Source organism: Felis catus, chromosome B3 (genome assembly GCF_018350175.1).
Source record: "Felis catus isolate Fca126 chromosome B3, F.catus_Fca126_mat1.0, whole genome shotgun sequence".
Classification (NCBI taxonomy): Eukaryota; Metazoa; Chordata; class Mammalia; order Carnivora; family Felidae; genus Felis; species Felis catus.
In genome coordinates this window covers 85,822,603-85,835,738 of record NC_058373.1, presented here as the reverse complement: position 1 = coordinate 85,835,738, position 13,136 = coordinate 85,822,603, and the positions used below count along the sequence as shown (strand labels likewise).

At 38.4% G+C, this 13,136-nt stretch overlaps 1 protein-coding gene across 6 annotated transcripts in view; it reads left to right on the top strand.

Annotated features, from left to right (window-relative positions):
- Positions 1 to 13,136, top strand: part of SLC25A21 (solute carrier family 25 member 21) — a 492,785-nt gene that overhangs the window by 434,766 nt on the left and 44,883 nt on the right. For 5 of the 6 annotated variants that reach the window (XM_045059820.1, XM_019832945.3, XM_045059822.1 and 2 more), the window contains 2 exons: positions 6,856 to 6,915; positions 10,722 to 10,829. In XM_045059820.1, the coding sequence (XP_044915755.1) occupies positions 6,856 to 6,915; positions 10,722 to 10,829 (168 nt within the window). The remainder of the gene's footprint in view (positions 1 to 6,855; positions 6,916 to 10,721; positions 10,830 to 13,136) is intronic. The other variant, XM_045059821.1, reaches the window with a different exon arrangement.

Here is a 13,136-nt window from a genome sequence, read left to right as displayed (position 1 = left end):
CACCTTCAGCCCTAAAACATCCCACAACAAACTATGGGTCATTAATGTGAACTGAACATAAGATGGTAAAAATTTTAATGTGGAAATTATAACATAACTTTTATTATAATTAGGCGTGGTCACTCTCAAATATTGGTTTGTGGATTTTTTTTTCAGGTAAAGGCACTCCCTTCTGATGAGGAAATTATACAAAAATTACAGTGGTGAATGAAATTCATGTAATTGAACCACAGTGGCCACAAAATAGCTTGGACATTTTTTCAAAGCAATTCATAAATTTTCCTTGGGAGCAATAATTATTAGAGAGAGAGGGAGAGGAGGGAAGAGTGGTAGAAAAACCTTTTTCCCTAAACCAGTTCCATTTTATGAACAGAGCAAACTAATAGAGTATATTTCTTTGTATATGATTCTTGTATAACACATTTATTTGGCATGCTAACTTCATTTCCTCCCTGCCTCCCAACCCCAGTCTCCTCTGTTAAAATTCTCTATTCTGGTTTTTACAAAATTATTACTTCCACTACGCCGATTTCCATTCTTTAACCACATAACTATGGAGGTTTATGTACTACTTACTGGTTCAGTGTCTGGATGGGAACATGGAGATCTGGCAGGACCCCCAGGGTAGAAAGAACTAAATCTGATCAGTCTTTGATATATGTTCTCTCGGATAGAATTCCTGATCACAGTGACTCTGGCTGGCAGTGCCCCCTCTCCCAGACCAGTGACATCACCAAATACGGCTTTGTCTTTCCATAAGAAGGATAACATACACTTAGACCGAAAGACTTCCTTTCCAACTAATGACATAGAGCTTTTTTCACATACATTTTTCAATATGTATTCCCAATATTCCTGAAAGGTAACAAGGGACAGTTTATATACTTTTACTCAGTAACTTAAGAGGGTAAGTTAACATTTAGGAGAAAATAACAGATATGCAGACACCAAACTTTTACATTATGTCAAAATAGTAATTTAATAGGGTTTAATTCGAGTCTAGAATTTAGAAAACAAAGCTTTAAAACATACTTCTCTATAAATTTATCCCCTTTGTTGCCGTACTTTTTGTTGATCTTATATTATTACTTCAACACAAATTTCATTATAAGGATCTGAATCACAGTAAAGAATCTGGAAGAAGTTCACCAAAGTACACAAGAGGGCTGACTTGAATTATGAAATGGCTTCACTTGATAAAAGATTGCCCAAGTAAACAAACAGAGCGGAGTTCCTTTCAAAAGGAAAGTCACTTTGTCTCCACGGAATAATATATTCGTTTGTTCAGTGTTTTACAGTATAAATGAAGTGAATTATACTTAAATTTTTTTCCTGGAATATTTTTCCTTAAGACTGTATATTGGAGACAAATTTAATTTGAATTTGAAGAGGATTAAAGTTTATCAGTGTTGAACAGTCTTTTATGTAAGAAAAAAAAAAAGTTGAGCTTTACGAAACTGAGTTAGTCTCTACTTAAAAAAAAAAAAAAAAAAAAAAAGCAATGCTCCTTGCCAGAACAATGGTTAACAGATGAACTTTTGGGCAACTGGATATGGTATATGTGTCCCAGACATCTTGTTTCAAGTCAATTTTACCTTAAAATTATTGAGACATATGGTAAGTGCATTGGCTTTTTAAGTATAACTTGGAGTTAAGTGTATCTTTGCCAGATGGATAGCACTAGTTTTTCGATACGATTCATGAAAACATTTGTTTTATAGATATTTATCTTAGAATTTGTGAGAAAAGTGATCATCTGATTGTAATGATTTCATACATCATAAACTGCTTCATTGTATATCATCAAAGTTCACTTCAGAAAAAATATTCAGAGACCATATATATGTATATATATAAATATACCCACACACGCATGCACACATACATATGTATATGTACATATGGTCTGTGAATATATATGTATGTGTGTATTCCTTGGTACTGAAACTTCAATTACAATCATTATTATAATCAGAAATAATGTTAAGTTTTCTGTACTTTATTCTTTGAAATGAGATTCATCATTAAAATAAGAAGACTCATCGATGCTAAATAAATCAAACTTCCCCCTTTCACCAATTAAAACAGAATTAGTATTGTAGTTAGCAGAAGGAAATAAAGACCTCGGAAAGATACCAACTGGTCCCTCGGACATGGGAAGCACCACATTCCAGGTTCCAGGGTCTGGTCTTGAGATTCACAAGTCTAGAAACACCGTTTTTCCATGGACAGACTCTCAAGGATTGCCTAATACTAACCAGACTCATGAAAGAATATAAATTGTGAAGGCTGTTCACCACGATCCCTACACCTGCCATGGTGTCTACACATACTGGAAACTCAGTCAATGTTAGATGCACAAATGAAACATATAGAGAGAGAAACAAAAAGTGTATTGATTTATAACAGGAGACATTCCTGTCCTATTCCCCAAAATTCTCATGTCTACTATTCAGTCTCTGGAATACCAAGACTTCCATTTCCAGCCAAGATAGAGTAACAGAGACCAGATTTTACTCTCCTGCCTGAAACAGCAACAATAAAAATGAACAAAATATATGAAACCACAATTTTCAAGACACTGGACATCAGACAAGGAAGGACAGAGACACAGGAAACAAACGAGATGAGCTCTATGGTTTGCCCCAACTTACCACCTTGAGAGGTTTGCCAGACCTAGGTCATGCAGGGGAGATGTAAGGAGAGCCCAGTGTACTCCCTGGGATGAGATGCAGCTGACGGGCTGGAGAGGGCAAAGCAGCTAGAGTTCACAGGACAGAGTACCAGAAAAAGAGAGAGCTCCTATGATCTGCAGAGGGACCCTGTAGATACTCAGGTGAGAACCGATGAGTACATGCATGTAAGAAAACTAGCAAGGCTTGGGAAAGATGTGTACAGAGCATTAGGGGGAATAGTGCTTGGCAAGCACATAGGACTGGGAATGGTACCTGTTTCCACCAGCCAAACTGAAGGGCCTCCAAATGCACAAGGAGGAGTACTCAGAAGGGGTTTGCCTCAATAGTGGGGAATAATCAGCCCTAGTCTGAGCACTGCTTAGATAGTTAAAAGCAAGATCCAAGTGGATCAGACTGTTTGCATGTAATTGAACTGCATCCCTGAACAGAATACCTGGGAGGTCAGGTTAGTCATCAGACTGCTTAGTGAGCATGAGATAAAGCAAAGGGAAAAGTGCTGGAGGGCTGTGTCACCCAGGCAAATGGTACCAACCTCCCCTGCCAAACCACAACCTGACACTTCTCTGTAGACTGTATGGCTTGTGCCCCTCTCCCTAGGTGAGACTATCAACTTCTAGATTCCAGTACATAGGTTATATATGACATAATTCATTTGGATTCCAGATTTTATATTCAGAATTCCCAAAAACTTGATTGGATATGAATGTTTTCAAAACTCTTTATTCACACCTCAGTATTACTTTGGGGAGGTAACTTTATTACATGTTGACCCCCCTAATTGCATCCTTAGAGAGTAACCTCATATCTCACATGATAGGGTACTTTTATCACATCTATGCATTGATCAGTGTTGTGAATGAGAAATTACCGAGAAGTATCATGAAAGCCATAAAGCAGTAGTGTTGTATAGAGAGGAATTAAAATAATAGCTAATCTCCTAGTTCCTAAGAATACAGTTCTGGCATAATATCTTCTAATCTTTGAACATGGGAGACATTCAGTAAATATTTGTTGAATGAATGAATGTTTTTTTTTAGTAAATATCGGTTTCAGACTGTAGTAATGACATTTACATAATTTTACTATTACTGAAACTTTGTTTTAAAAGATTTTAGCTTTTCCTTCCTTAAGATCCTGTATTATTTATTTGAAGCACTATCTGCTTATTAGAATTATGATAATACATTGTTCATTACTTTTGAATTCAGTACATTAACAATTCATCACTATGATCTATGGGGCTTCTTTATTCTCTGGAACCAGAATCATTTCATCCTAGCCATTCACTGAAAGTTTCCAGAAAAGTCTGATGAGCACCAATCAGCTAATTAATAGTAGTTTGGTTTTTAAAAACAATTTTAGAGATGGGGAAATGAAGAGCCTAAAATTGCCCCAACACATAGACTTGGGATTCCCTGTGAGAATTGCTACAGTGACAGGCCAAGTCCATGTTCCCAGACTTCTCCCTTGAGATCCCAGTATGGTCCTTAATCCTTCATAATTACAGAAAATTGGAAAGAAAGAGAAAGAAAGAAAGAAAGAAAGAAAGAAAGAAAGAAAGAAAGAAAGAAAGAAAGAAAGAAAGAAAGAAAGGAAAAGAAAGAAGGAAAGAAAGAAAGAGAGAGAGAGAAAGAGGAAGGAAGGAAGGAAGGAAGGAAGGAAGGAAGGAAGGAAGGAAGGAAGGAAGGAAGGAAGGAAGACAAAAATCAAAACCGCCTCCTCACAGCAGAAGGGAACCAGGTAGTGAGGCCTCTTGTGAGGTCCATCCATCCCAGAACTTCCTTGAACCCAATGTTCAGTGTTTTCAAATGTGGGCCATGACACATGAGTCCTAAAATCAACTTAGTGAGTTAGTAGATTTAATGGGTCATGACCAGAATTTTTTTTCATGAAACAGAATAGAAACATAGTGCATTACAAATAGTGAAGGGGTAAACATTGTTTTATAGCAATATTTTGTTTCAGTTAATATAAGTGTATACTGCATTCGTGCGTGCACATGCGTGTGTGTGTGTGTGTGTGTGTGTGCGCGTGTATGTGCGTTAGTGTTACATAAATACTTTTTACCTAGATTGTGGTCAGAAAAGTTTGAAATCTTCTGCATTGAGGGACTGTGGGCTTCTAGGGTCAGGGAAGGCAAGACCTCAACTGCAAGAAAACTCAAGGGCAGAGAATCCCAAACTGTCAACAATCACGGCTCAGCGATGAGTGAGCACGTATTGTGGTTGAGAGTATACACAGGCTTTGCAGTTATGGAGGGGAGTGTCAGTCCTTCCACTCACTAGCTGCAGGACATGTATCTACAAAATGAGAATCATAGTTTTACTATACCCTGTTGCCTGATGGGTTTGTATGGGTTCGATGCAGTAGCACATGCAAAGGCCTTAGCATGTTTTCTGGACCACAGCTGACTATCATAGTTGATACAAATAGCTAAGGATACTAAGGATCTGTGGCTTCTTTATTAGTCAAAGTAAAGAAAGAGAATAAAAACTAGGATATTCTGAAAGTCCTCTTCATGTCAGGCATGTCATAAAACCTTACTTAAATTCTGTTATTTTATTTTTTTTAATTTTATTTATTTATTTTGAAAAAGAGAGAGAGAGAGAGAGAGAGAGAGAGAGAGAGAGAGAGAGAGAGAACAAGTGGGGGAGGGGCAAACAGCAGGAGAGACAGAATCCCAAGCAGGCTCTGAACTCACAAACCGCGAGATCATGACCTGAGTCAAGATCAAGAGTCAGATGCTTAACCAACTGCACCACCCAGGCGCCGCTTAAATTCTATTATTTAAGGAATACTCTAGAAGGTAAGTTTTGTGTTCTCCAAGGCTAGAAAGGTCAGGTGACTTGCCCATGCTTTCACAGCTAAGTAGCATAGGCAGGTTTCAGTCCCAGGACTGCTCCCCTCAAACCCCAGCAAGGTGACTGTCAAAGAATAGTGATGATAATGACCATTAAAAAATGAAGGAAAAAACTGATCTTTAAAGCCTAAGACAATAACTTTTCCTTCCAAAAGTCTACATCCATAGTTGAGCTATAGAAGCATGACACAAAAGTCATTCCTGAGTCTTTAAAAGGATCAAAATCTATCCAGTGATAAAATGATTTTAGGTCTACCCAACGACTCATGGAGCCATGTCTACATGGAACTACCTCCTTCTAACAACAGAGTATTATTTAACCCCCAATTCCACTTTTTTTCCTTCCCCCATTTTATTGGATTATAAAGTATAGAGTAGAAGACACTTGAGACCATGCCATTTCTGGGGTCTTAAAAATCAGACCCTAGCAGCACCTAAGATTGTGCCCTATCAGTGATATAGGCAGCTACCTAAAAGAGCACCCAGGAGCAAAACATCCCGATCAAGCAGAGTCGTTGCCCAAAATGCGGAGTATAGAAAGAGAGGAGAGAAATGTATTGGGGAACATTGTATGAAGTCTGATTAGATTTGCCTCCATAGAAATTTATTTGCAGAGAAAATTCTATTACATGTTACCTAATGAAGGAATATACAAAATCTTCATCATCATCAAATTTTAAAGGAAGGAATAAACCGCGCTCTTTCTTTATTCACGTTGAAGACAGTCTTGCTTTAAGTCAGGATGCACAAGCTGACCTCGTTAGGTCTTTCTCTGTTTTACCATGCCGTCTTCGTCATCAGTGAGTGTTTAGACATTCCATGAAACAAGAGAGATACACAGCAATATAAATTCAAGTTAAAGATGAGAAGTGGATGTCTTTTACAAGTGGGCTAGAAAATTGGGCATTCACTGGGAAAGCAGTTCAGAGAGAAAACATAGGAGACCAGAGATTTCAGGTCTCTATGCCTATAATTTTGAATCACTGCCATAAAAAAGAAGTCTATTGATGTCTGGGGAAACTGAAAATGGTCATGGTAAATGGAAGCTGTATGCTTCATTTACTGCTATAAAGGATTCCATCAGCTCTTCTGTAGGTTATTATAGTTGCATTTGAAAATGCCAATGGTAAAGTAAGATTCAATAGTAACTACCCGAGACCAGATTAAAAACTATGTTCGATGGTTTATCATTTTCTAAAATGCTGGTTAATATAATGATTGACTAAAGAAATTTGAGTCAATTAAAGGGTTTGTTGCAGGAAATTGTTATAAATCTCTGGGTTTGGTTTTATTTCACAGTTTTTCACCTTCGAGCAGTACAAGAAATTGCTAGGATATGTGTCACTGTCACCAGCATTGGTAAGTGAGAGTATTTATTATACTTAAGTGTGTGAGTTATTTCATAAAGGAAAATCTGGAAACAAAAACCCTTTTGATTCCCCAAGCCCAGCTACTAAAATATGAATTCGAGTTATTCAATGTTCAGCTACTTGTTGAAAGCCATCTTCCTAATAACTCACAATTTGGCTATTTTATAGTTCCCGGTGATGAATTTATGGCAACAATGATATGTATGGAAGGACTCATATGAGATATGGTCAAGAATATAAAATAAAGACTACATTTGTCAAAGATTCTGTTAAAGCCAAAACATGCATATGTTTACCTACATACTGAACGTATCTATTTGTGCAAAAGTCAGTATGCCTAAAACATTCCCTAACAGGTCACTTTTCCAGCTTTTGCTCAAGCTGTAGTAAATAAATATAGGGCTTCAAGTCACCCTGTAGTCAGACGCAAAAGGGCCTTTTGTAGTTGAGAACAGTGATGTTACAATGACACATCTCAGTTGGGGTGCCTTGGGTGGCTCAGTCGATTAAGCCTCCAACTCTGTTTCAACTCAGGTCATGATCTCATGGTTCGTGGGATCAAGCCCCAAGTTGGGCTGTGCTGACAGCATGGAGCCTGCTTGGGATTCTCTCTCTGCCCAACCCACCCCCACTCTCTCTTTCTCTCTCAAAATAAATAAATAAACTTAAAAAAAACAGTGACACATCTCAGCTATTACAAGAAAATTGTTTGGTGATTTGAACATTTCTCCATGCCACTCCTCTCCTTCTTGGTGACTTTGCTGCTTTTCACAAGACAGATTATATTGACCAAATGGGTTTTTACAAGTATGTGTGCAACAAGAGCCCAAGAGAGAGAAAATGCACTATTTTTTTCTCCCACCAAATCTGGAAAACAAAGCAAAACAACATATGCATTGGTCCTCTGACAGTGTACCTTCCAGCCCCTGGAAAAGTCCCCCAGTTTATCTTCTCAAATGTACCTCAAAACTCAACCAGAGAGGCAGTGTTCTGAGCTTCAACTTTTCAGTTATTTAACTTGTAAAGGTTCACTTCAGAATATTTACTCTGCCAAATAAACTGTCCAAGAAGAAGTATCTGTTATTTTTAAAACCATACATGCCTCTTTTCTAGGAAGGATCCTGTTAGGAGACTTCTTGTCCAGCCTCCTGCCTAGACAAGTTGGCTGTGAAGTAACCTTGAATGGAGGAAGTGGCAGAATGAGTCCTAATATTAGCTAAGATTTTTTTTAATGCCTTGCTGTCGTCTCTTAATGCCACTCTGAACTTTGAAAACATCTTGGTAAAGAGAGGATTAAAAACTTCCTAGCAAAAGACAATAAAATGTGGTCTCCAGAGGGCCAGCTGGCTGTTCCAGTGTCGAGCATTGGTACCGTGTGAGGGACGGCAGTTCTCTCCACTCTTGAGAATTAAAACAGAAAAGCATTTGGCCACTCGAGCTACTATAACTGAATGCATGCAAACTGTAGGCAGTTTTTCTCTTTCCTTGAGCTCATTTATTCCAGCTTCTTTTTGATATAGCTAGACACTTAAACAGCCCTTAAATGTCCCCTGGTTCTCTCACATGAAAAGCCTAGGGGGCTGGGAACCCAACTATTACCACTGGTCTCTGGAATAATCTAAGTAACATGATCTGCTGATAGCTGATCAATTCTTTTGACAAGGGACTGCTGAACACTAGTCCTGACAGCAAATGTAGCTGAGTTTTATAGAAGAGCAAAAAAGTGAATTACTTGGAAGGTTGCATATAGTAAGTAATAAAAACCTGAACATCTGGATTTTAGCTTTCCTAGTCAGAAGAGTTTGGGACTAGTATTTGTGTGTGTGTGTGTGTGTGTGTGTGTGTGTGTGTGTCACACATACACACACACACGTTTTGGGTTCCGTGATGAAAATCTGAGATAAATGAATAAAATATTTGGTCTGTTACCCTATACAAATATGTTTAAAACCGTAATGAAGGGGCATGAAAGGTAAACATTAATTATTCCCTCTCTCCTTGAATCTGTATGCTATCCCATTCTTCCTCTTCATTTTTATGTGCAACAGGAACAATGGCTTTTGTATAGCACTTTACAAAGGGCTTCACACATTGTTTTGATCCTCGTAATTCCCTTATGAGTTAGGGAGATTAGATATCATTGTCCCCATTTTACAGATGAGAAAACCATGGCTTATGAAAAGTTCAGTGATTTAGACACAGAGCTGCCACTAGCACATGTTACCTTTGTGTGAGTTGTGAAAAGGCGCCCTTTCTCCTGACTGATACCTCTCCAGAGGTCCAGCTTGGCAAGTGGGATGCAGGCTGGGTTTCAGACGCACACACACACACACACACACACACACACACACACACACACACCCCTTTTTCTGTGCACAAACTACACATGGCAGCTGTGGTCATACATCCAATCAGTGGCACGACCAGGACCTAAACTCAGACCTCCTGGCTCTGGATGCTCCCTTGTTCTATCTTGCCTTTTCTTCCAAGGTTATGAAATATTCCTGTCTCTTTTCTCTTTTGGTCTCCTATTTGAAGAAATTAGAAACCCCTGATAAGAGTTATGTGTTCTTTGCTCTTCATTGGCTTTTTTCTTCTTTTGGTTGTATATACTATTACCTCTTCTGGAATTAGAGCTTCAGCGCTAAAGGATTTTTTTTTCAGCATCTGTTTTGGAGATTTGAGGCTTTATTTCATTTTGTTTTTCTGGAGTGTGTGTGTGTGTGTGTGTGTGTGTGTGTGTGTGTGTGTGTGTGTGTGTTAATTGTTCTGGTTAACTTTTTAAAAATTTTTTTAAACATTTTATTTTTGAGAGAGACAAAACACGAGTGGGGGAGGGGCAGACAGAGAGGGAGACACAGAATCCGAAGCAGGCTCCAGGCTCTGAGCTGTCAGCACAGAGCCAGTTGCAGGGCTCGAACTCAGAGCCGTGAGATCATGACCTGAGCTGAAGTCGGATGTTCAATGGACTGAGCCACCCAGGTGCCCCTGTTCTGGTTATTTTCAATACAGATTTTCTGAAAAACCCTTAAGCATTTTACTTTGAGGAAAATTCTAGAAAGTTGTTCTTTTTTAATTTCTTGCAGAAATTCTTAATTGAGAGCAAGTAAGAACCTGACATCATCCTTTGATGTTCTAGATTTTAGCTGAGCCTTCAGAACAACCTAGCCATTTCTGATCTCAACTTTTATTCCTCAGCTTCTATGGCTAGAAGAATAGGGCGGTTGTCTGTTTTTTTAAATAGGGAAAGGATGAATAAAAATTTTTTGTTAATTATCTAGAATAGTGACTCTAACAACAGGGCTATACATTTAAATGTTTTCAGCTGCAGTGTTTGGTCACCTGAAACTCAGCTTTTTATAAACATTTTATTTTTGATTCTGCTCCTTGAATTTTTTTAGATGCTCAGTAAGGATTTAAGTTAGCTGCTTTAAAAATGAAGCTCTCCTTTTACGGGCCCAACTCTCTTTTAATTGTTACATGTGCAGATGTTTTAGTATCCACCTTAAATCACTAAAACAACCTTTCTTCTCATTAAGGAAAAAGTCGTTGTTGATGGGGCTTTGACATTTTATTTTGAATTGTTAGGATGTGGTTTGTGGCTTCTGTAATTTCTTCTTCATGAATTGTCAGCATCTAATCAAGAACTAAAGCTGTTTAGTAATGGTATATGGTGCATTTATGTAAGTTTCTTCATTCTCAACATAACATTCAGCTGCAGAGTGTAACGAGTAGGATGTTTAACCTAGTACACATAACTTGTTTTAAAATATTGATTGATTTCATTTTTTATAGACATTTGCCATTGCTGGATTAGGATCTGGACTAACAGAAGCTATCGTGGTTAACCCTTTTGAGGTAGTAAAGGTTGGCTTGCAAGCGAATCGGAACAAATTTACAGAGGTAATCACTTAATGTTTTCCTATTGGTGAGGGAACATAAAAAATTGTTTTATATATAGTGGGTGTATATGTATATATATATATATATATATATATATATATATATATATAATTATGAGCCCAGCTCTTACTTGTTAAAGCTGTAGCAAATTATTGTTAAGGAAGTAGCGTAAGAAAAAGTCAAATTTCTTCCACAAGGAAAGTGTTAACAAAAATATACTAAAGTCTGATGGGCAAACACATGTTTACCTGTTTTTATTTTAGATTTGTAATGTAATCTATAGTGACTTATTTGGAAATGTTTTCCCTACTTTTGGCAAAACTTCTATTTCCTATTATACTGGAAAAGATTGAAGCAAACATCACTGAGGTGAGAATATTGTGCCTTTAAAAAAAAATTATGAAGTCATTTTTTAAAATTACCTCACTCCTTTCTCCACTCCACCCACCTCCTTCCCCCAAAGATTCTGATAATCTGTCAAGCTTGTCTTTTGGTTTAATTGGAATGAGCAAGTTACTAAACCTGTATAGACGTCACCCCTTGGACAATGATGGGTCCTGACATTTAATCACTGGTACATGATGTTCCATGAAGACAGCTTCCCTTGGTGTATGCTGCCTTCACTTCCTCCCAGTTGCCTAATAATTCCCTTAAAACCCCCAAGTCCAACTGTTCTTGTTTTATTCTTTTGGGTGCCAAGCACAAGGTAGGGAGAAAAGGAGATTGGCATTCCAGGTCCTTCCTCAGAATTTTAATTTAATTCCACAACTGGGTAGCATGTGGTGTAAATTGCCTTGGAGTATCTGCTGACCTGAAGTTCTCTGTAGAATAGTTCCCCTGCCTACTACTTAAGCAGCTGCTAATGGGTGGAGACCCCCCTCACTCCCACCCTGCTTCCTGCCTGCTGATACTGCCTGAGAGCTCCCTGGCAACTTCTTAAGCAGGGGTGTGGGAAAGGAGAAGGGGGCCCAGCTCACCTGTAGCTGCCAAGACCCAAGGGGGACAGGGTTGGGCTGCTTCAGCAGATGCTCTCCACTCAGATGAAGTCAATCCGAATTAAGGGTGATTTTTTTTTTAAGTTTCAAAAAGTTGCCTTAATTAAAGTGATATATAGAGCACTTTGGAAAAGATTGACAATTGCTGTACTGCCCTGGTCTTTGTTTCTGTTTTGTTTTCTATTTCCTTGAATGAAGGAAAAAGGTGATAAGGACTAGGAAGAAAAGAGAAGAAACGCTTTTCCAATGCCCTATCGAAATGGAGCAGCCCCCATGAAATCTGTTCAAGGAAATTTTGATTTGTTAGACAAGCAGAATTACCAACTAGAAGAAAATTTTGGAGCTCCTCCCCTGGATGGCCTCATTTTAGTCATTGGGAAGTTTGTCAGGGCAGCAAGAGGGGGGCAAAGGAAAACAGGTATTCAACTACCGTCCTTTATCAAGGTAGCACGTAACCAGAGGGACGCAAATGGGACAGAGCACCAAGGAGCACTCATGGGAATGAAAATAATGAGTTATCACAGCACCTCTGCTCATGCCTAATGTTCTTTTTCTCTCCTCTGCCCTCAAGGAGGTTCTACACTGAGGCCAAGTAATAATTGCTAATGTGTTGCATGTGCTAAGGCCTTGCTAAAACATGGTAAACACCCTTCCAGCCTAACACAAGAATGCTGCATGTGAACGTGTTCCCAGTTCACTTAGAACAGTGTGGTGTGTGTAAATTGTTTATGTGTATGCAGGCAGGCATTTTTTAAGTGGGGGAGAACGGACACCTGTTTGGGGTCATTTCCTTGCAGAATCTTCTGAACTAGATTCACTTTTAGATATTTGCTTAGACCAAACAAAAATTGTGGGTACCTTATAGCCTTCAACAAGTCAGAGGTGGTCACATATGTCAGCACTTATTTCCAGCAACTATCAGTAGCTGAACTGAGGTGGTGCTTTATAGACAATATTGATCAAATGGAAAAGTAGTTAGTAGTACATAGTCACCCAACATAAAGTAATGGAACTACACTTTCTGGAAAAAAAAATCTGAGAGGAATAGATGACAAGAATAACAAATTTGGATCTAGTTATTTAAAAATAACTACTGGTCATTTTTGGCAAATGTAGCTATTTCCTATGTCTTTTGTCTGGGACCCACTAACTCTAAAGCCTTCCTCCGTTGACTAGCACTTTCTTTTATCCAAAAAGGAGATACCCTTTTGTTACTCTGTGCCTGGGTTGACTTAATCCAGTTTTCAGGTGTTCCCACTTCAGCATTTGTATGGTCAAGAATAATTATTGCTTTCTTCACTCTGAGGCTTTT